The sequence below is a fragment of the Labrus bergylta genome, chromosome 8, assembly GCF_963930695.1.
Source record: "Labrus bergylta chromosome 8, fLabBer1.1, whole genome shotgun sequence".
Lineage (NCBI taxonomy): Eukaryota > Metazoa > Chordata > Actinopteri > Labriformes > Labridae > Labrus > Labrus bergylta.
The window spans coordinates 25,634,739-25,659,788 of NC_089202.1; the positions used below are offsets into that span (position 1 = coordinate 25,634,739).

Genomic DNA, 25,050 nt, shown 5'->3' on the forward strand with positions numbered 1-25,050 from the left:
AAAGACAAGAACACGCACGCACTCAAACACTAACAACCTACACAGAAGTCAAAACCACAGAATATACTGCCAGGGCTGTAACAGAAAGAAAAGGCGTTCATGAAGTGAAGCTAAAGGGATGAAGGCACACTCCAACAAGTAGGCTTTATGCATTAACAGGTGTGTATTATATCCTGGAAAGCCAAATGATGTAATATTGTTCCACTTATACTCTGAAGAAGGCAGTGCAACGGATTGCAAGGTAGAACAGCATATTTTGTGTTGCACAGTCTATAAAGTATTTTGGCCAACTATGTGGTAAGCGATTTTTTCTTCTGGACATCTGGTGTAAGACTGTTTTATTTTGTTTTATGGCTGAAAGAGATCAATGGACGTATTGAGGGGCCTTGTATTAAGGAAATGGCATTAGTGAATGCGAGGCTTGTGCTCAGAATGATTGACGCCTTAGTTCTGATGCAAGCTTTAAAGCTTTTTTTTTTTTTTTTTAGCATTCCGACGCTCGGTACCACAGGAACCTACTTGCTCTGCAGTTGAAGCTGTGTGTTTGCCCTTTCCATTTGGTAGCTTAAATCAACATGGGATTTAGCTCAGCCCCTAAGTGTATATTATAGGTTGTAAGGTTCTCAAGAAAAAATATTTTTGCAATCCAAGAATATCTATTGAATTTTTAAATAAACAAGAGATGGATATAAAGGCGAGATCCCTGATTGAAAATACAGGAGCAGCTGTGGATTTTTTTCAGTTGACTGAAAGACCTTATTAATGCCTGATATAGTCATCCGTGAAACTGAAGCTTGAGGGAGGGAAAACAGTGGGAAATAGGGAAGGGTAGATGGATTATCAACTCGGAGTGGATTATCATCTACTGTGGTGTGCATTCCAAGGTCCTCTTGCCTACCATGCCTCAGTACTGCTCCATTGGTTTCCATCTGATTTTCACTGCTTAAGATAAATATGCATTTGATTAAGCGATATAACAACCATTTGTATAACCAAGATACACATTTATTTATTTTTTTTACAAGCTTTATTTAACCAGTCAGCTGGGAGGGGGAGGAGGCACTCGAGACCATCCATTTTCTTTTCTTTAGCTCACGAGGTTATGTCATTAGTGTTAAAAACAGCCCTCACCAAGATCTCAACTCTAAATGTCATATATGGTCTGTTCTTCTGTCTCCTCTCAATCTATCAGGAACTACATGTCCTCCACATGTTGATAGTCTTGATATTTTTTCCTTCAACGCTTGATGAACAACGTCATTGCCATTTTCTCGCCTTTCGGCCTGCAGCTGTCCGCACAACTTGATTAAAAATGTTCTTTAAGTAATCCCTGTGTAATGATGAAGCCCTCTCCCGAGAAGGATCCATGTGTGTGTGTGTGTGTGTTTTAGGTCAGGGGTGCTCCAGATGGGAGGAAGGAGAGGGCCATGTGTAAGCGAAAGGAAAGAGAGAGTGAAGTGTTTTTTTTTCTGTGAAGACTTTTGGCTGTTCTGGACTGATGAATGAGAAACACACACATGGAACACCTTTTGACCCTGGGGTACCACAAAACTCTTGAGATGTGGCATATATACTTCCCTCCTACTCACACCCATATTAAGCACAGAGACTTGAAATATTTTTTGGGGTACAGAAATGGATGTCATACAGATTTGGTTGAGAGAGATAATGAAATTGTGATCACTTAATTGTGTAAGCAAAACTTCAACGGAAAAATCAATGCTGAACCAGACTTACCATTAAGAACAAACAATGTGAGCAGGAAACAAAAAGAAGGAAAGATAATAATGAGCCTAAAGGGAAAAACTAGACAAAGCTTAATTAGAAAATATTGGACCAGTTTCTGTGGTGTTTCACAGAAACCGTGCAAAGTCTTACCAGGTTATTTATATTTCTAAACATTGTCACTTAAAAATGGTAATTTCAGTGCCTGCTGAAAGAACTGCTTGATTTTTAACCAAAAAACGTATATTGTCGGAAATTATCTGTACAAATCCCTTTACCTTTTATCTGCCTGAATCAGGTCATTTTGATTGAAATTGCAGTCATGATGGCTGCTGATCATCTGCTTCAGACATCTGCAGCTGGGATGCTTTTGGCAATTACATAACAAAGCATACTTCTGAGCTCTGTTGCATTACAAACAAGCGAAGATAGAACATGTGCAGTGAATGAAAGAAAATACAAAAACATGTATGTTATACTGGGACATTTATCTCGTGGGACACTTACCTCGTTTTTTTTAGAGAATTGTTTTTGTTTATGTATGTATTTCCATTTACTTGTTTTTGGCTTAATTGGCCATATGTTTGCTAAGCTTTTCTTTTGCAGCATTAATTTTTTTTTCTTTTTTCAAATGATGGCTCTTCAAATGGATGAGGTAGAAGGTAGTAAAATGACAGGTTTTCCTAGTTTGGACACTTGGTTTGGCTGTAACTGCTGAGTGAAGTGCTACCATGATTTATAATGTTTATTTTCAAGACACTGTAGTGGGTCTTTTGCAGATAAAAAAGGGGACTTAAGAGCAGCTCATAACTCACTCTGGTTATTTTCAAAAGGGGTCAGTGACCCTGGCCTGGAGGAATGAGGAATTTTGCAATACTTCATATCAATCAGCAAGGTAAAGGAAAAGAGCTCTTCCCTCCATTTTCAGTCTAATTCCCTCCAAAGAAGACCTGAAATTTGGATAACAATAGCACGAGAGGATTTTGTTAACTGTTTGAGTTTGAGAATGTTTGTGTTTGTCAATGAAGATGGGACAGTGAATGATTTGTAGAAACTTCAGATAACTTATCACTTGTCCCAAGACAGTGGCTATCTGTTGTATCTGTCAGTGAAATATGTCAGCCAATAATGGATTACACTGGCTTTGCAGTGGACTCGGATAAGTTTAAGTAGAGAGAAAGTAGCACATTGTAAGGGGAGGCATGAGTGATTGACTACCTGATTGATTTCCCCCTGTTGGACCTCGTTTATGTTATCTTTTTGAGTACTTCCCCTTACTTTAAACTATTAACAGTTTTACTGGAGTATCATGTTACAGCTCATGTTGAATTTCCCATTACAAACTAAATCCACCTGGGTCAGGGATTTTATTTCAGTCTGAGGTTTTTCCCCTTACCCTTGATGGTTGAGGGACTAGACACCTTGCCCCCTATCCCCTGTGATCTTCTAACAACCACAGTTGTCTGTGTCCCTGTATTTTGGAAAGAGTGAGAGGTCTGATTTTTGGTAGTGTACAGGATATGAGTAATAAGTTCCAAGCTTGTATTCTGGGACACAGTGTAAACCATTAACACCAGCTGCTCTTGACATATTTTTTTCAGTCACAGCAAGATGTTGAACTTAAAAAAAATAATTTTGACTACATTTTGCCATTAAGTATTCAAGTTGTCTTTATGCTTGCGATCTTAGAAATCAATGTCTTCAGTCACAACATCTGCACCAATTCCAAGATATCCAAACGTTATCTACATGTTCAAAGACATATACTAAAACCATCCACCTTAATTAAGCACAAACTAACAGCTCTGTTGTTCCTGAAATGTACTGAGCTCTTCCAAATGGATTTAATAATAAAAGTTTTCACCTGAAACATACTATTACCAGAATGTTTGCGATCTTTATCCTTTTCTTGCCTATACTTTCAGTTTTCCTTTCATCACTGTTTATGTTATCTGCATTGCCTTTTAACTTTTTAGGGCTTTCGCTGTTTTTGAAGTATTTACATGTGTGTATTTGTGCTTGGCAAACTTTCCTTTATTGACGTTTGTACAGGTTGTATGATGCTTGTGGTTAAGTGTGTCCTTGTTCATGGATATGCTTTTGTATAGCCTCTGTCAAGAAGCGATCACAGACTCTTTCCTTTAGAGCCTCAGTTGTATTTGTCTAAATAGTTGTGACCACAGACAGACCAGACCAGGCAGCTGATTAGCCTGAGAACCAGTCGTCCAAATATATCTCAGCATTTAAAATGCAGAAACGGTTTTTGTGCAGACCTGAAATACTTAGAGGCTTCATTAATGAAAGGTTAAGCTTAGACAGATACCTTATGATAGTAATGGAAAGAAGTCACTAGAATCACTGGATGGCTCTGAGCCATTTTCTGAGCTTACAAGAAGTATTTCATGACGGCCCTCTTTTTAGTCTTAATTGTAAGTTTGTTGTTTAAATGACTAAAATAGTTGGTGCCCCTGCTAGATGTCAATTTTTCACACATACAAAGAGGAAACAGTTTAAAAAAAAAAGTATCACAGCTGGTAAGGTTCTCATGGCTCTTGAACCCCTAAACCCATTTATGTCTGATTTTGACAAGGACACTTGACAGAGTGACTGTGCAAGTCAGTCAGCTTGTTTCCTTGTGCAACAGTCAGGAAGTCCGCCAACTTTGCCACTGCTGTCCCACGGCCAGTTCTGTGTCACTTAAGCATGGCACAGGTCAGGAAATGAGGTCTAATGTTTTCACATACACCTGAATAAAGAAAAGTTCATGCCTGAAATTGAAAAACCTAATTTCTCATAGCACCTGACTAATTTTGTTTTTCTTTCAATATTTTCCTGGTGGCATCTGTGTTTTAATAAAAATCGTTATTGACTTAAAGGACTACTGTGAGGTCAGGGACAGCCTATTTTACGAGGTACAGAAGTTTCAATTTAAGGACCTGCTTTTTAAAATTATGAGTCACAATCCAAGTGAGTTGAGGGCCTACTGCTGGTTTGTCTCATATTATGGGGAGACCCACCCAGAGAGAGCCCAGAAGTATGCTTTGAGTTTCACTTCCCCAGGCAACAGTTCCATGTAAAGTTTCTGCAATCGAGCGATACATTGCATTTTGTTAGTATTTCCATGAATCTGTGTTTAACATTCTAAGATACATTTTAGTGTAATCATTTCTTCTCTTGTTGATGCAAAAGATATTAGGAGTTCTATTTTTACCTTTTGGAGACTTTTGTTTCCTTTGAGGCCTTTTGTCAAAAGTGAAAAAGCTGCCTGCCAGAAAGCTGTTTACAAAGTTGCAGCAACAAACATTGCCTGTGCCAGCTGCTTAATCAAATCCAATGAGTGTCTGGCTGTCCCCCCTACAGAATTTCCAAAACATACTAATGAGAATTTCTGCTTCTCATTTAGTTCCAAGATTCAAGTTGCTGTTCGCAAAGAATCAGGCATAATATAATAAAAACAGGTGCATAATTAAAGTTTTAGTCAACCACATGCGCATGACAGCTCCCCTGAAACGCTATAAACACTCAAATAAACCAACAAACTTTCATCCCTTGCCAGTAATCCCATTGAAGTGGCTTTGCAGGCACATTTGCTCTGCATGTGGGGACATTGTTGTTGCTGAGTCCCCTTTACTTTCTTTTGTTCAGCAGCAATATCTAGCTACGTGTACACACAGGCATGAAAGCACTTGAACACACATGAAATTGGTTTGATTGATGTCATGCTGTATAGCATGCAACAGTAGAGTTTCCCTTATAGTAGAGCAGCATGACATGGAATGGTCCCCAGTAGTGCCAAATGCACCACATGTTGCCAGGGAATTCAAAGGAAAATGTGTGCTGTCAAGGTAAATACATTCACCTTTTCAGATTTAGGGCGTTTCTCTTTTAGGGCCTTATCACGTTCCCTTACATCTTTCTTTATCAACCTCACTCCCTCACTCTGTCCCGTAATTGTTCCGTTTTGGACAGCAGGCAGTTGAGAACTTTGCGCCTGCATGACGGCAGCCAACAGTTCATGTCATCCTGCTGAACCACCCAGGAGCAGAATAAAAGAAAAGATGAAGAGGCACAGAGAGAAGTGGGGGGGGAGGGAAACAGAGGAGTTAAACAATTGCAGAGCTGCTGAGTGGAGGGAGAGACCCTATAACATATTCCATATTCTGAACAGGGAGCAGACAAATGTTAATGTGTGATTAAATGAACTGTGAGGGTTGTTCCTGAGACAACAAGTTTCACTGTTTATGATCCTGAGAGAGAGTATGCACACCGACCCTCGTTAAAAAGGAGATGTATATAAGGCAGGTTACAATGCACGTCCTCAAAAACCAAAACAAAGAAACAAACCAATCTGAGGAAGATGAATAAAGGGTCGAAACAAACAAAACTGTGTGTTATCAATGTTTGGTCTGCTGCCTTGTTTTATTTTTAGTACCTATAGATGCAGGTGGTGGGAGGAACATTCATTTGTCACAGTGTGAATGGTGACGTTGGTGAGGCACATTCTCGGAAAAGGGAATTGAATCACAAATGAAAAAAGTGAGTTTGTGTGTGTCTGTGTGTCTGTCAGATGATAAATGAGAGCTAGGTCCACTGAGCTTCTGATGGACAGGGGCCTGAAGGATTCCATCCAACTGTACTGTTACCTCATCCTCCTGAACGCTCAACTCATCAGCTTGTCACACACACACACACACACACACACACACACACACACACACACACACACACACACACACACACACACACACTTTTAGAGGCAGATGAAATGTTAAATGTGTAAAGATTATTTTCAGGGTCAGGTTTCTGGGTTGTACATCTCTTCACATAAATCATCATTACAGAATTGACTAAGGGCAGAGTAGGGTTGACGACAAAGAGGCAAACTGCACCTTACTGCCAAGTCACTAAGGACATCTTGGCGTTACTTTATAATTTCTTGTTGGAATATAATTCTGCTACGTATTCAGCCACTTTTGCCATTTAATATTGCAATAGGATTTTGATGTTTGTGATGTAAAAAAAAAATGATGGAATGGGAACCCTTTGTATCCACTGGTGTCTCTGTTATTTGATGTATGTTAGTGGTTATGTGCCACTTTCTATTCTTTCATTTGTTATTGTCGCTATTTCTTGGCTATGAGATATTCGTCTAACTCTGTCGTCTCGTATCTTCTTTTGCAGGAGTAAAAGGTCTTCAGTCCCCACCGCAGAGTGCATTTTTGAGCTCCCGCACTTCACTGTGCAGGCAACAAGGGCCCAGACGCTCATGCTCCAAGCGATCTGTGAGAGCTGGACCCACAGTGTTTCAAACGGAGTCCCATTAACACTCAGCGAAAACCTGCTCAATGAGGTGTATAAAATATCAGGTAAACTACACGCAATACAGCATATTTGACTGAGTTTACTGAGCTTTCCTGTTCTTTTTCACAGCAAATCACTTGACATTACTATCCAGTCTCATGAATTTTTGTTACCTGAATAAGTCATAATCCAAGTCTTTTTTTTTATTGTTTTTGAGCAAATTACCTTTAAATTTGTTACTAAACGTGTGTCTTGGTGGGTGGGGAGAAGGGGAATGCAGAGAAAAAGTGCTGTTCTCCTAGAGCAGCAAAGACTGTATGGATTTTGTGTGTGAGTTTGTAATCTGTTAGTGCAGTTGTTTTCGTAGGAATCATTTGTGATTCTGTAATTCTGCATCTACCTAAAGAAAAAGAAATACCCACACATAAGATTCATGCATAAATAGAAAACTACACTTCACTTTGCTCATCTGGTCCCTTTTAAACTATTGAATGAGATGTTAATGGGTTCATCATTGTATTTGATTTATTGAACGCTCCTTTTTTCTCATAGAGTACATTAACTGTCCTTTGTTTGATTAGTTCTCCGTTAAGCTTGTTTCTCGGAATCGATTTAATGTCAAGACAGATATATTGTACTGGCTAGAGCTTTAAGTTGTGTGAGTCACTCGTGAAAAGAGTAATTCCTCAGGGCTCAACCCATCATGTACCACATCAGCTTTTGCCCAAAACAAGTCAATCTGATAGGAGGTATTTAGCATATGCTGCAGACACTGTGGCATAAAGTACCTCCAGTGTTGTGTATTAGACTCACAGTCAAGTCCTATGCTTCATGTCATCTAGGATGCTTTGATGGTTAAATAACACATTTTGCCCCTTATTAAAGTAAAGGAGGGGAGCCTGAATTTAATAAAACAGTAGCTGACTTATGACCATTGCATCTGGACAGTCCTCTGGAGGGCCGGGGATTTTCCAACTCATTAGGATCATGTTGTTTGGTATGCCGTCAACATTCTCCCTCAGCCAAGCCAGCCAAGCTACCTTTTTCAGTGTAGTGTAGCTGCCAGAATTTATGAAACTGGTCTCCCGTGGAGTGAAGTCAAATATTCCTCTCCCCTCACTCTTGCCTCTTTTTTTTTTCTGCCTCTTGGAACATGGTTTGAATAGTAACATGGGGTAAGAATTTCACATCTGGTGCATGTGCCTTCAAGTGAGAAAAAGGGCTGTGGGGAAATGAGTTTGAGTTTAGCAGGCAGAAGAGTGGAGCGGAATAGTTGACTTGTGTAAGTATATGTTTAGTGGTTGAAAAAGAACATTAACTCCTATAATAAAAGATTTGTAGTACTGTATCTGCCTTTTTAAAGTTGTGACAACAAAGGCATCAAGGAACATTTTTGCTGTCTCAGTCCCTTGACGGTTTGAGTGTGGAAGAGAAATGGACAATGGTATCATGCAGGATGAAAATGCAGTGTGTTAAGACTGTTGTGAACTGTGTTCCCTGCATCACCCAGTACACCGGTGCTGTCCACGATGTAACGTAACTGACTCCTCTCTATGTCTCATAGTTCTTTTGTAAACTTAGGTTAGGCTATCATAACTCCTGCTCACTAGTGCAGGTTCTTTATTTTGCATTCTTTAATCTACTGCCATAAATCAAGGCTGGACAGTTCATGACATGGTGCCATATATTTCAGCCTCTGTGACTTTGATGTGTTTGCATTTTTAGAAGTGGCTGCATTTGTTTCTTGAATAACATGCAGGCTTCAACTGTTTGTGGTAAAAGCACGTGTTTGTTGAAACACTCAGGGCCCAGTTAGTTTCAAAAAATTCAATCTGGATCTGAATGATCTGGATAGGATTAAATCTCAAAATTGGGTTTTTTCAAAAAGTAGAGATGGGATCCTGATCCTACAAAAGTGAGATACGGATTTGGTAATCCAATCCTGTCCAGAATCATGATCAAATGTTGATTTTGGGTATTTCAAAACTCTAAAGTGGAGATTAGGATAGGACAGGATTATCCTGATCTCACTGGAAGGGTGGATTCAGGGTGGATTCAGGGTGGATGTAGAGACATGTAGGACACATGACACATGTTTAATCATTCTTTTATTCAATGCTTGCATACTGAAGCAACACAGACCATACCAAAACAATATCCATTCTAAATGAAATAATTAAACATCAAATATTTTCAACTAGAATTAGAAAAACTAGATGCAAAAACAATCATTTTACATTTCATCCTCGGAAACTGTAATGCCAGCATCTTTCCGCCTCTCTTTGAAGCTTTGTTTCCCTCTGTTGAAGCAAACTCAGCTCAGCTAGAGTGATCTGTTTCTCTGCCCTCTCAGTTTCTTTCCTCACCAGATCCCAACAGCCATGTAGACTCTTGGGATCTTTTACCAGACGTTGCCTCTTGTGGCCTTTTCAAAGCCTGCAAATCTAGATTTTGTAATCCCGATCTTGTTGTATCTAGATCAGAATGTTCCTATCTTAAAAGCCTTTGAAAAACCAGGACAGAATCTACAAGATCAACATCACTTTTATCTGGAATAGCGGAAAAAAAAAAAAGGGACGACAAAATCTGGATCATTTTGATTATACTTTTTGAAAAACTGGACCCAGAAGATTCAGATTGTATATCCAGATTCAAGTCTTTTGTTCTTTCATCTGTTTGTTTGTCCATTCTTGTGTGACCATCCAGGCGTCCTCAGGTCGTTGCCAGGACTGAGCTCTTGCTCAAAAACCGCACACACGCACACCTACACACACACACACACACACACACACACACACACACACACACACACACGCGCGCGCCAAACTCTGAGCATGTCAAACGAAAGCTGTTTACATTGGACACGTGCTTTCTTCTTTTCTTCTTCTTTTCTTTTTAAGGAATTTATCCTCCCCTCTCTCCTTTGATGTCCCACTGTGTTTTAATAGTGGAAGGTGTTTCATATTGTGGTCGAACTGATAACACATATGGTCAGTGTCCTTCACAAGGGAGCCATTTAGGTATGAGATTTTATTCCCTGTCCAAATAAAATACCCCAATCTACCAAGGGTCAAGAAAGGCTTTAGTTTTTTTTCTCAAGATACTTATGAATAATGTTATATTAAATGTTCTTCAAATTAATTGGTGGTTACAGATTTAAGTACCAGTCTGGGACTTAAAATCATTGCAGCTGACGGTAACACAGCCGCTAGGGATGATAAAATGTTGAGTTAACTGTGCTGCTCAGTGTGGCAGCTCAGTCGTAACTTACTGAGTATATTAAATGTGGAATGTGTATACCATGCAGTACCAGGGCAATCAGAAAACTAATCAGAACATGTTATTTTTCATGAAAATCAGAAGTTGTGTGTCACTACGTGTTGTATGACGGCTTTGTTTTTCACACAACTGTCTTTAGGACAGCACTGCTGTAGATTGCTTGGCTTTTTTCCACGTGAGGGGTTTTCTGTAGTGACTTTTGTTCCAACCTTATCCGTCTGTTTTTCAGTAAAGCTCACACTAGTGTCATATTTTATTAGTGAGCTCTGTAGCAAACAGTATGTCATACGTGTACAGCCTGGTTGTCTGGTGAAAATAGAGAAGTGGTTCATAGGGAGGCATGTGTCATGGGTCCTTTTAACCTGACGAAAAGCTGTGCACAGAGTAGTGCATGTGTCCTTCCTAGTTTCTCACCAAAACTGTATTCATGTAGAGCCCCCATGTTGTGTAAGTGGCAAGTTTACTTGTACCCACGTGTGCCTCATTGGTGAGTTGGTTTTAAAATGATGTGCGGTCAGGGCTATTGTTATCTTGAGGCAGCAGAAAGTTACTGCGCCATGGACCACAAACCATTTCTGGTGTCACTGGCTCAGTACTTTCCTGCAACAATAAGGGTGTTTTCTTTAGATGGAATGATGTAAAAGAATTGGAGAGTTCTCAACACATGTTCATCTTCTTGTAAAAACTGAGGGACCCACAGCATCCATCCTTGGTTTAATATCAATGCATTGTTGGTGGGTTAGAGAGAGAGAAAGTTTGTCCTCCCGGCTTCATTAAACACATTTTACTATTGCCAGGCCGATCTTTGATGCCACATAACAATGATGCTCTTACCTCTAAAGTATGTTGTGCATGTGGGTATGGTCGGTGTGTCTTAGTATTGGGGAAATCCACGACATGGCAGCAAAAACCTAGAAATGACACAGAAACTCTATGCTCCAAACTTAGATTTACTTTCCTTAGCTTATTTAAATAGGTGGAGAAATAGGTGGTCCAGGGCGTGATCTCCAACCAAGTCAACAAAGAAAAGAAAGAGAAGCTGAAGCCCATGTTATTAATTCTCTTTAATTTAAACTCTTGCACAAATGCTTAAAACCCTTCCTTCTAAGTGCTATGCTTATATCTTCATGTTGTATGAAACCATGCTCACTTAAGTCAGACTGAAATCGACATTCCCACCAGTGATGGATACAGATATAAAACCACAAAGCTACCACAGCTGGGGGTTTTTTTTCTGGCCACAAAGCTCAGTGGTGGTCCAGCCTAGGACAAGAGAAGGGGGTCCTAGTAAAAGGTGGTTGGTTTTGGTCACCAGACGTGCTGTAGATGATTGCTCAGTGATATATGAGCTGTGACATAACTCCAGCATGACATATATATGGGGAAAAGAACAGAGGAAAAGGAGGAGGGAGAGAGAGTGAACAATTTAATGAGCGAAATGAAAAATGAAAGAGAGAAGGCAAAAAAGGTTGAAGAGAGATTGACAGAGAGAGGGAAGTGAAGAGATTGACGGTGTGTGGTGGACCTCAGTGCCCAGAAACACAAATAGCCATTGGTTCTCTTTATCAGATCCAGCTTTGGCACTTAATTGAGTGTCAGGACACACACACACACACACACACGCACACACACGCATATGCATGGATGCCTGCCCACATCCTTTTTTAGCAGATTTAATATGTGCTCCTGACCTCACAACATATGATCTTATTTTAGGCAAATGACGGCACGATTGTTTGGATTCAGCACGCCTATGCTCTGACCGAATAGAGACCTGAAGAATGTTGATAACAATAGCCCAGGACTTACACTCTTGCTTATAACAGTATCATTATTAAAACAAGTCCTGTTTATTTAAATTTCCCCGACACATTTGTCAGGGGGATGGGGATTGTGGGAAAAGATCAGAAAAAATAGACTCAAGACTATTTAAGGTTACACCAGGAGGACTTATTTTTACTTCCCTTCACAGTGATATTTCCACACACAAAATTTAAAAAAAAAAAAGCAATCTTGTTCAAAGACCCTGTCCACAACACTTTACTGCATATTTGCACTGCATGTAAAAAGATGCTTCTGTCAAGGCCAGCAGTTCAGATCCCTATGATCTGACTGCCTTCAGGAGCACGGCTCTGATGTGAATCCCCCTGTGAGGCTGCGGCCGGGGTTTTGGTAATAGTTCTGTGTTATTGGAGGGGAAAATGTGTCTCCTCTCTTAGCTAATCCCTGCTATTCTATGCTTTTTATGTTGTCTGATTCCACATCATACCTGTCTTTTTCCATTTTTTCTTTCCTTGATTGTGTTTCTTCTATTCCTGCTCAGATGTTGGCTGACATGGCCTTTTTTTTTTCACAACTATTATTCCATCAACTAATCTTCATGACAAGCCAGAGAAGTTTACCCTCTCATATTCAGTAAGGGGCTCATACACTGAGCTCATGGAGACTGTTAGTTTTTAATGATCTGGTGTCAACATTGATAGTTCAGATATGGGAAGCCAGTTGGGTTGCACTGTATGTTGCACTATAAATTCAAAGATATCCTAGTTTGAACTTAAATTCTAACTCGACAGAGTTTAAGCACGACTAACATTTAAGCTCTTAGTTTAGCAGTTTAGATAGTGCCGATGTAGGCGTAAGTTATAACTTAAATATCACACCTAGCTTTGAGTAGGTGTAAAGTTGCCATGTGAATATGGTTGTCATGGCGATCGTTTTAATCGGGGTGGGATAACTTGGAGGATCAGCAGAGGGTTTTACAGGCTGTCTAGCGTAGGTAGTGTGTTCTCTGTGATAGATCACATCCCTCAAACAAGTACAGAATTTGTAACCCTGTTGTCATTTTCCATGAGTGGAGATAATTTATGATTTTTTCCGTGGGGGCCATGACCCCATACCCCATTAGTTGGCTACTTTTTTTTTTTACCACTGGCTAACTAGTCCGTATGTTTTTGGAAAGTCCAGGGAAGCTTAATGAAAACCCAGAGCTATCTGCACTGGCTTCCCTCCTGCTAAAAGTATCCATAGTTTTTTTAAGACGTTAAGATTGGTTTGAGAGAAATTTCGGCCTGTCTTCTTGTCTGCTTCACGGATTGACATCAGGTCATGAGGAAAGCAGGAGGGAAAAGAAAAAAGGACCCTTTCATCCGTACTCAACCTTATTTCTGACATTAGAAACACGTTGTGTCAGCATCTGAGAACCGATAAATAAATCTTGGTAGGAACTTGAGACGGAGCTTGTCATTGAAAACTTCAATGAGCTACAGACGGGCCCTCACTCCATTCCTGGCAGATTGTGATGATGTTTTAAGTCAGTCCAGACTCAAGTTTCCCCCCTTTCTTTTGTCTTCCTAGAGCTCTCTGCTCTTTTTTGTTCAATTACTTTTTCTCGCAGTAAAAGGGAGATGCCAGTGGAGTGGATACAAAACAGAAGTTTTTTATGTTTTGGACATCATATTAGAGAGCATCTAACACGCTTAAAGCACTGCGAAACATTAAGTGCCTGAGGTTAGCTTCTCATCAAAACGACATGACTTGAGACCTTCACCATACAACTGTGCGCACATAAAAATAACCCCTAGTGGCTGATCATTTCAGAAAGTTATTAGGGGACATCAGGCTTGTCATTTTGTCAATGTATTGTTATGCTCTACATCATCCCCCTTGGCCCAACTCATATTGGGCCACAGGGTTTCTCTCCTCAGTTTGTTTGAATGGGAGCCTGCTTCTCTGTCATGGGAAACACAATGACATCCCTGGCATGACTGAAGACATGGATGATCTCATTAAGGCCCTAGAAGCTTGAGTTTCACATCAGACGTGTTATGTTTGCCCTCTGATACAAACTATAAAGAAGAAAAATGGTTAGTTGCTGGTATTTGCTGAGGGAGCAGATCTTTTGGAACTCCTTTCTAGAACATGACTGATTACTACTAACCCCAAGAAGACTATACTGAAGGTTGATATATGAAGCTATTGTGTGTTTATGAAGTGTTTCCAGGGTAAAGACAATCTGTCATCAATAAATCATGTGTCAAGCAGACAGAAAGACGAGTCAAGGTGTGCAGAGTACTTTATTCATCAGGGGAAACATCAGGACTCAGGAGTAACACTGAAATATTAAAGAAATTACAGAGGAGACTGGTTCAATACAAATGTAACCCTTCTTCCAAAGCTCTATAATGTAAAGAATAAAGTAAATGCAGCTGTGTAAAGGGATGGATTTGATGAGTTACCAAGATTCTTAAAATGCCAAACATGTTTAAAAACATAATGTACACACAAACAAGCAGATATATTAAGTCAAGTTCACTGAATGGGATTTAAAGTCGCCACAGCAAAGCTCTTTGAAATGTTTCTAATCCCTGAATCAATAACAGCCCACAATAAATCTGTTTGTATTTATGTCATCTGTTGTGTCTGCAGAACTGGCTCCCTACTGAGAATCAAACCATCCCATCTAAGGGCAGTGACAAGTGCCGACTGAGCACATAAGTCCACGTCATAAGGCCATAAATTTCCACTGTAACTCCAATTGAAGTGCCTCGGCAGCACCAAAACCCCAGTTACGCCTTGGCTACCACCACACACAGACACAGTCAGCCTCTTCAAAGCTGAGACATAAATATTGATCTCAGTGGATTATTGATGTACAAAAAGTCTCTTCTTGGTTTCTTTTTAATTCTGTCCCATAAAGGAAGAAAAGCCAGGGGATGGAAAGCCTGAGAAACAGAGCACAGGCTTTACAATACCAGGCTCTTGAGAAAATAGCAAAAGGCAGTAATCTAGAGTTACATTTGAGCGACTGAGGGGCTGGTTTAGCAGCATTAGTCATTGTCTTCAGTTTTTTCGTACCGCTTTGTGGAAGAACCTCACTGGTTTTCCATTTGCATGCTTCTTTTAAGCCAGAATTTTGCTGTTTTTTGTATGCCAACTAAAATGGTCAAAGCACAGTAGACTCTAGCATTGGAGATTGAGATGCCAACCCCGGTTTAAGAAAAAACAAAAATCAATATGCGATTCTGTTATCACAGCAGGTTAGAATTGTGCATTGAGGCTTTTTATGAACAACAGAGTAAAACTATGATCAGCAGCAACCAGCTGCACCAAAAATGACGGCATGAGAAGATTCATTTTAAAATGAAATGTCACTTCTCAGTCATTGTGAGACCTAACAGTAAATGTCTCTCGTTCGTATCCACTAGTTTATTGATAGTATTTGGCAATCCTCAATCAAGAAAATAACAAAAGGCCTGCATATATACTTGGGCAGCCGTAAATATACCTGAGCATACCACCCATGTATACTGTAGTCTTTGTGTCATAGGGTGATTCTTTTTTTCTGTCATTCTTGGCCGTCTGTCTTTACTATTTTCCAATACTCTCTCTCATCCGTCTTACTTCTTGTATTACTTTTTTTTTTTTTACTTAATCTGTACTGCATCTCGTCCCTCTCCCACAGACACCCACACACACCAACACTTTCATGGTCTTCCAAACCCCTCTGCCTAGGTCCATTAGTGTTGGCCAAATTGCTTCCTCATGAAGTCTCATTAATTGTGGTAATTCAGTGGCAGAGAGAACCAAGTTTTTTTAATGTGCGGAGACCATGTGTCACTACTTTAGTCAGAAGGAAAGACAGGCAGCACCTGGAGAGAACGGTAATCATGGAAATTAGACCCCCAGACTCTGCTACCATCAGCACTTAGACCCCATCAGTGTCTTTAGACCAAGGCCTTAATAGTGCACCCCTTGCAAACTCCACCACTCCAGACCTGCTCCAGTTTGCTGGAAGCAGCTAAGCTGAGCTACCACATAGAGAGAAGCATTTAGACACTTGTTTGTTTGCCTCTTGCTCTGACTCTGTGTGTTTTTTTGTGTGCCTCTGTTTCTGTAGGTGTCGAAGAATTGACTGTTTGTGTAGGTAATAGTATAACCAAAAAACAAGAAATAGGGGATGCTTGTGAGTCTGTGATTATTTAATAATCATAGCTACCACTGCTCATGCAAACTGTCCATTTCTTCCAACATTCACTGTTGCTGCTTCTCGAAATGTAACAAAGTGTACAACAGTAGATTTCCTTTAAATGCCAGCAGTGTGTGGGCTGCGTCCTAATGGTTAGCTGTGATGGCACTGCAGGTGGGACGCAGGGATCCCTTTTTCTTTTTTTACAAGTTAATATTTCTGCTTTCTTTTTGCTTGATAAATTACATAAATAAAAAAGTATTTCTTATCTGTGATGCATTACAAAAGGAAAACCTTCATATTGTATTTCAGATTGCAAAACAAAACTATACCATTGTTTCCCACCCATAGACTAAAGTGGTCTGGCCTCCCATGTACATTTATGCCCCTCTTCCCATTTATATTTCCTGTCCAGTTCAAGTAGTTCTCATTTTTCAACCATATGAGATCACCATCAGTGAGTTAATACATTTTAACATCTTCAATTTTCTAAGAAACTTTCTCTGGCCAGCATAAAAAAACAATGTTTTTCTCAAAGTTATGGGTCTTCCTCGCAGAGGTGGTTTGCCCCCCCTGCTACAGCTGCTCTCTTCTCAGGTCTAACTGCAGGACAAACCATTACTGGTTCACCATGTCTGTGTTCCTGTCCCACACTTTCAGCATGTGTCTATGTTTTCCCTGTGTGACAGTATTGGCAAAGTGCCAACAGACCTGCTGCTCTTACTTACTGCCTCGACGTCAGCCTCCTTTGACTTAGGAGAGACAGCTTTTGTGTCTGCATCACCACTTACTGGCTCAGCTGGCTGCTTTAAGTCAACTTTTCGATTTCCTACCTCTTTATTGTCCGCCCCATAACTGTTGAGGGCCATTTTTCCAGAGTTGGAGCTTTTAGTAATGCAGGCTCTTATTTCCTTTCAATGACTACCTGCCTATGATTGGCTATGATGTATATCCTCTTTTCAGCTCAACATCATCCTGTATAAAACTTAATCTGAATGCTTTTATACGAGGGGCCGGTTACCTGTAGTATAACTCTTCTGTCATTACTATAATAACTTCAAATGTAACCACAAACTGATCACTGCTTTTGCACAAGTGAAAAATGAGTATCCCCTTTTTTCCACATCACATTATTTTCTTTATGTCTGTTATGCATCAATCAAGAACTAGATGGCTTTCAGGAGTTAGGGACAGTGATTCTTCTTCTCTTCCAATACATTTGAATATAAAATGCTGATACAAAAAACGGTACTTTGATTAGCATAGTAAATAACTTTCCCAGAACATTCCTCAAAGCTGTGAGAGCAGGACATGATGGAATGTGTAAAACATGACTTTCAAGTCTGCAGATGTCCTTAACATGCACACATACACACACACACACACACACACACACACACACACACACACACACACACACACACACACACACACACGCAGACGCACACACACACATCTGGAAACAAGTGCATGTGAACTATTAAGGTAGACAGAAACTAAAAAAGAACCCCCAAATCCTTCATTTCCCTGTCAGTGAGGGCTTTCATTATGCTTTCTCACTTTAGTATTTCTGTACTTTCCGTCCATTTCTCCCTCCTTTTTCTTATCTGGCCCACTAACACTAAGGATGGCAAATCCATCTGCCCGTTGGTCACCCCCTCCGCTGTTTGATCGAGTGTGGTGGCCTCTGCCCCGTAGCTGTGTGTTTATACACTTCTTGCACCTGCCGTTACTTGAAGAAAGACACCACACACATTCAGACACTTCGGTCACACACAGAAACACACACGTATGGTTTTAAAACACAAAACTGATGCAGTTACCAACCAAACTGAATTACACTGTTAAGTCGACAAACTACCAGGCGTTATGTGTTTCCTCTTCCTGTGTACAAAACTTTTATAGTCTTAACAGCTGGGCAAGGCATTGTCCTCTCCCCCCCTCCCCCCCCAAGCAACAACCACCACCCCAGCAGGTGCACCATGCCCTTTAGGACATCGACATGGGCAAAGGGGAATATGTAATAGTGATACCATTCATCAAAGGCTGAATAGAGCACAGGGAACGGGCCTTGTCATGATTCAGATTCACTTGTTCTAATAACATCTCAATATTTCCAGTGTTGCATCATTTTTCCTTCAGTCCTGCTGTGGAAAAGGCCACATGGTCACATGATATGGACATCCATTATTTGCACTGGCCTGTTTTTTTGAAGACACATATGATAGTATAATCAAATATTTTGTGTTCCTTTTATGACATATTTTTGGAATCTATTATTTTGTACATGGAGTCTACCTTAATATCCAAAGTCCCAGAGATATACTGCCCTGCTTTGTTTACTCTTTTACATTATGAAATGGAGCAGGAGAACGCAGGAAGTGTTAATAAGTTTCCCATCTTCCATTAAGGCTGATAGAGGGCCTCTCAGCGGTAAAAAAATAAATAATGTTGGGTTATTTGTATGAAAGAGGAAGATTACAGTTTAGGGATTTTAGAAAGGTCTATTATTCCTTCTCGGCCTTTGGCTAATTGGTTGATTTTATTTTGCTGTTTCCATTTGTGTGGCGGAATAAAATATCCCACCAGCCTTTTCTTATGGATCCAAAAACTGTTTCCCAACTATTTCCAAATATACCTTTTGGTAAATTTTATTTGTAATGTACTTAATATTTTTGGAAAAAAATGCTACAGAGATTAAAAATAAAATAATAAATCATCGGAATAATAGTAGTACTGTTCATATGTGCCTTAGTAATACAGAGTTGTAAAATCAGTCAAAAAGTGTTTTTGACACTTGAAGGAACCAACCATGAATGAAGTGCTATCAGAAACAGAATCATTTATTAATACATTTACACATACAAGGAATTTGACTTGAACAGAAATTCATTTGAGTTTAAGCTGTTGAAACGGATAATGTTCAACTGTGTTTTAACAAGTCTTTATATTTAACATGTATATTCAAACGTGACATTTATGAGCGACAACTTACATATTAAAGAAAAATGACATGTTAAAAACACAGCAACAGGTTTATTGTGTAAACAGTGGGTTGAATTACACACTTTAATAGATGTCAGAGGTCCCTGTGATCATAACACCTGGATTCCTTAAAACTTTAGGGGAGATACAGAAGGAACAAAATAGGTCAAGAACAATTAAAGGCCTATCAAGGGTTTAACTAAGCAACAGCAGCAGTTTTTAACCTGTGCTGCACTTCATTTTCACTATATATTTTTTTTTTTATTAGGTGTGAAGTCTCCAGGCCTGTCACCGACTCTCGAGGGCTCGGTCCAAAACATGGAGCTGAAGTTTTGCAGCCGTGCAACAGTGAAATGCGCCTCGGGAACCGTGGGAGCTATAAAAGTGTGTGCCAGGATCCCAGGTGTGTGCAGCTGTGCCCTGTTAAAACTTTATTGGCTGTGTAGAAACAAGAGATTGAGAACGACTGGACTCTTCTTTAGTTCTCTTTAACTTTTAGCTTTACACATTTTACACTATCTTTTCCATATATGACATGTGACATTAAAAAAAGTTTAAAATTCAAACGTGGACAAATATACTTTATACTAAAACCCTCATCAGTTGGTCAAAAGTCCATACCCATACTGTTTGGTTTTCATGTATGACTGATCATCACAGCAGACTTCATTGGCGATAAGACACCTTAAAAGCTGTGAAAATGATCTAAAGTTTCACAAGTGAATCGAGTCAATTCCATTTTCATTCTATATGGTGTGAACTTGTCAGCATTTCATATTTTTAAATGAGTTGTGCTGTATAATTATTGTATTGGTCATGTAATCACATTTTTGTGTTTAATTTCATTATTAATCAAGTCCAATGCAAATTGATGGACATTATTTCATTGCTAGGAAATAGTTTTATTATGGGGTGCAACTCTGGATAAATCTTGTACACTTTACAGAAAAAAAGGTCTAGACAGTACTTTTATTATTGCTTATGTGTCTTTTGTATCCTTTCAGACCCATTTTGTAAATGAGATTTTCTCATATTTGAGTTTTGATCTGAAATATAAAAATAGATCTTATATATTAACTTGTCTTTAACTCTTCCTTAGGTTCAGGACAGGGGGTTAAGGAGAAGCTGGTTCCTCTGATTCAGGGCCCATCTGACACCAAAGAACTCTACATGAGCCGCTGGCTTAATGAGATTCGCAAGCCTGAATCTTTGCTTGCCCCTGACCTGCTGGCATTTTCTGTTCAGATACCTCAGCAAGGAGATGACTGCAGAAACTCAGGTATCAGCTCCCTCTCCTCCTCTCCTCTCCTCTCCTCTCCTCTCCTCTCCTCTCCTCTCTTCTCCTCTCCTCTCCCAGGGAAGATTGAAATCTTTCAAAGATTCTTAAGAGTCACAACGATACATCATTTTTAATACATGGCTACAGAGTGTTGTTGTAAGGTTTTGCTTATCTAACAATCCCAACCAGGCTCCTGAGTCATATCGGGCCCCCCGGGCTTTAAACATGTCAGCAATGCGATGGAGATAGAGCTGGGCTCAGGTGCTTTCAGACTGTGAGAGGAAGATACAATTTAACTGTAGTGAAGCAAGAAGATAAGTATTGTTTAGAGACAGTGCATTTGGGAGGTTGTTTGATTCCATTACTATTTGAATGTCACCCAGTAAATTCCTCTCCTGTATCCAGTGAACAGAGCACCCTGACATGAAAGTAGATTTTAAATGAAACATTGTACTTCTGACAAGGGGTCGTTCCACCCTTCGCAGCGCCACTGAAGATATTTTGAGGAACTCTGGTTCATTCAGTGCACAGCCTCAGTCTATAACACTGATATAGGGAGCATATTATTTCAGTAAAGCAGTGGCTCATAAGGACAGTTCATTTTTGTTATGATCAAAACTTGATCCAAACACAAACCAGAAAACCAAAAGGAGGCAAATGGTATGGGAAAGCTTTTAGAAGATGAAGGTAAAAGGGTGGTGAGGGCCGACTTCCAGAAGCATTTGATATATCCAGCAGATGTGAAGCAGCGGAGGCCTGCATGCACCCTCTCATCATTGCCAAATTGTTTCAGCTCTCTTGTTCTTCATGTTCTTCGGGTCTGCTTTATTTGACTCTCTTGTTTGCAATATTTTTTTATTTCTTATTCATTCAATGTCTCAGCTATAATTCTAGTTTCAATGTATCCTTTCCATTTCCATTATTCATCCCTATGGGCTTTTTTTTTTTGTCTTAAAGGCCTCAAATTGAATTCTTACTTGCAGGTCGTTGGTCTTTTATTTGTAGTATAACCGTCAATGCTGAAGACAGCAGGATGACTTGACACAAACAGTTTTAACAGACTGTACCATTCTTCTTTCTGTGCATATGTGCGTCTTTTGTCAAGCATTTTGCTAAGAGAAAGGCAAAGGATTTCGGGGCATCAACTTGTGGGTCTGTGTTTTGTACATGGTGGTCAGGTTTACATCAAAGCTTTTGGTCAGCCACATGTCCCATGTCCCCGCTGTCATCCAGAGGGTGACTGTGAGCCTGTTAGGGCAGTGTTAATGGAATGATGGATGCAGTGCCTCATTCAACTGAAGATGAAAGGTGGAGTTGCACCACTCTAAATGAGCGGCACCCTTTGCTCCCATAGGACCATCTCAGAGGCTCAACATTGTGTGATCTTGACATTTCTGAATTGTTGGACAACTTGGCCTGTGCATCAAACACATTTTATTGCTCCCATATGGCTCTGTTGATTCCATTTAGCAAATTCTTCAAGAATGGTCATTATACATAGAGCATAGGATTGGCTTGGGGAGTAAGAGAAAAGCCAATTCCCTACACCCTTGTCATACTGAAAACATTAAGATATAATGAGTCACAATCATCTTTTCTTTCCTATGTTACATGTTGTTAGTTGCTTCTGGTTTTTGTAGGGATTCAATTCAAAGCACATTTCTGTAGGATACATCAGCCCATTTAACAGAGCATCATTTTTATCTTTAGTAATCAACATCTACTCATCTGTATGGGCTAAAGTGCATTTCTGCTTTCACATAAATGTGCCTTATTTTCATCGTGTTTTATTCCATGTTATTGACTGCAGTTGAGAGAAGCCTTGCCCCAAGTTTTCCCCCGGGCATCACGTCAATATGATCTCTGTGTCGTCTCATTTCTAAGAGGCTGTGACAGCATCTGGAAATAGCCAGCAGTTTTCTAATGTATCCCTAAATTTATCTAGGAAGCTATTTGCTCGAGCTCAGTCAGGCCCTGACCTCTAAGATCATCTAGATACATTGTTTGTATTTTGTCGAATATACAGCCAAATTTTATACTAATGGCCAATCAAACACGTCTGTAAAATGACTGTCTTGGCCCATTTGTATAACACAGATATCTGCCTGAAATATTTAAGAGCAAACCCAAGACCCCGTTTGGGAGTTTTATTTTCCTATTCAACAAAGTAAAAGTCTGTTAATAAGTGATTATTGTGCAGTCCAACATTTTGAAGGCATCTTTGAAATATGTTTCAAAAGTCTCTCCATCTTTCATACAAAGTTAATTCACCAAGGAGATAAGTTCCTTTTAATATGGCCAGTGACATCTGGTTTCTGTCTAATTGTTTACCAGTGAATTAAAAAGAAATTCCACTTTACTTGGAACTGGCTTTGGGTGGTGGTTAGAGGGAGTACCCATACATGTAGAACTCCTGCAGATCCAGACTTATGTGTTTTCATTTAACGGAGTTGAGGTTGGAACACTCTAATAAATTAAACACAATTAAAGGCGGGGGTTTTAACGCAGAAGTACTAAGCCGCTCTTGTTTGAAATGTCCTCTATTTTATAGATCTATAGCTGTATAGGAATTTCATATCTTGCCATCAAGTCTTTGCATTACAACATGATGTCTTCAGATGATTTTTTTTTTTGTGACTAATTGAGCAGTTATTCCAAATGGACCCAGCAACGATAAGACTTTTTGGCAGTTTAATGTGCTGTTAGGGCCAAGTATTCTCCTTTTTCCTTTTTTCTTCTTCTCCAATAACCATAAATGATTTATGATTTGGGTGTTATGATGCAATAAATACTGAGAAATCAATGCTTTTATTAAAGAACACAAAGAAAGTTAAGGTTGGAACATGCATGAGAGAGAGGCATATATAGGACGAGTCACACTTTTAGATTTCAGGGTTGTCATAGTTGCTATTAAGTCAAATTAGGCGGCAATCCAGGTTGGTAGGCTGGAACACAAGGGTACAGTTTGGCAATTAATGGGCCAAGCTGAGAGCCAGATAGTTTCCTCACACACCAAGACTGATTTCTGACTGGTATTGGATGTATACATTATTATTGAATGATATTAAAGTAGAGTTTGACCAGAATGTCGACATGTCAATGTAGAATGACCTTGAGTGGTCTACTGAACATAATTTAGATAAGCAATGCTTATCAAGAGATAGCTTGATTATATTCATTCTCAGGTTTTAGGCCAGTGTGAAGGGGGGAAGAAGGCTAGAGGGCGTGTGAGGAGCCGGGGTTTGTGCTGAACCTCAGAGCTAGTGGCAGCCTCTAAGTGTCCCCCCCCCCCCCCCCCCCCCCCAACCCTCCACCATCCTGACTTGCAGCAGAGGAGGAGGGGCCAACAGGCCGGGTAGGCTTTATGATCATAGAGACGACAAAAAAAAAAAAAAAAAAAAAAAAGCAAGAGAGTGAGGAATAGCATGTGTTTTCCCCAGGCACGCCAGCAGCTGCGAGACAATGATTTATGTATTTCTCAGAACTATGGGATCTCAAAATGTTACATTTAATCAGGCACACTGAGAACAGAGCAAATGTTAAAGATGTTCCCTATAAAGCCCTCCAGTTTTGATCTCTTTACCATACCATGCAAGCTGGGAATAGGCGAACAAAGTGATCTTTAATCTTAATTTACACATATCACAGGGGATAATGAAAGCTACATTCAATTAATCCTTGGACAATTTCCCAGGAGCATTAATACTAACCAGATGTAGTTCTTTAAGATTTATTAAAGTTGTTTTCTTATCAATTACTGTTTTTATTTTAGAATTATTCGAAGAAGAAATCCTTTTCAGAGTTACATGCTCAAAATTAGGTCCACTCCTTGACACAGAACTACTTTTTATACTGCAATATAATTCATAAACATTTATTATAGGGTCCCATTGATAGACATTGTGTCAGTACTCGCACACATGCACCTACACAGATCAGTCTGTCTACCTGTGTGCATGTATGTCTAGATACTTATGCATTAGATTGACAGAGAAAAAGCAACTCTACTTGGATTAATGGGGATGATATACGAGTCAGAATCTGACATAACCTTAGGTCTGAAGACTCAAAGACTAATGAGAGCAGGTGGATTGAGCGCCACCTGACTTTGATCTAAGCCATTATAAAGCGTCACAAATTCATGCAAAACACATTGAGTAGTGCTGCATATACACGGGAATGCACAGCCAGAGATAACCACACTTGCTTTGTTTGTTTCTGAGACTTGCCTTTGAGTGGGCTGCACTGACACTGCAGAGGGGGTGTGAATTTAGGATCTCCCCTCGGTAGCCTTCTCCATTACATTCTTTCATAGCCCTGTCGTACTTTCATATGTCCATCCATCATGCTCTTTTTCCCTCCTTTGCATGTGTTCACTCACTCCATAGAGTGTTAAATCAGCACTCTGGCTTTTTCAAAGGCAGCCGCTTGATGACTTTGAGCTGCTGGCCTTCAGTATACAAAATACATTAATGGTACAACTTCGGGAAAAACAACAAAGAAATGACTTCTTGAA

General features: G+C 39.8%; 1 protein-coding gene across 1 annotated transcript in view; it reads left to right on the plus strand.

The window, feature by feature from the left end:
• Positions 1–25,050, plus strand: part of LOC109987406 (intermembrane lipid transfer protein VPS13B) — a 278,167-nt gene that overhangs the window by 53,521 nt on the left and 199,596 nt on the right. The window contains exons 17-19 of the mRNA XM_065957731.1: positions 6,907–7,091; positions 19,524–19,658; positions 20,355–20,534. Coding sequence (XP_065813803.1) covers positions 6,907–7,091; positions 19,524–19,658; positions 20,355–20,534 — 500 coding nt within the window. The remainder of the gene's footprint in view (positions 1–6,906; positions 7,092–19,523; positions 19,659–20,354; positions 20,535–25,050) is intronic.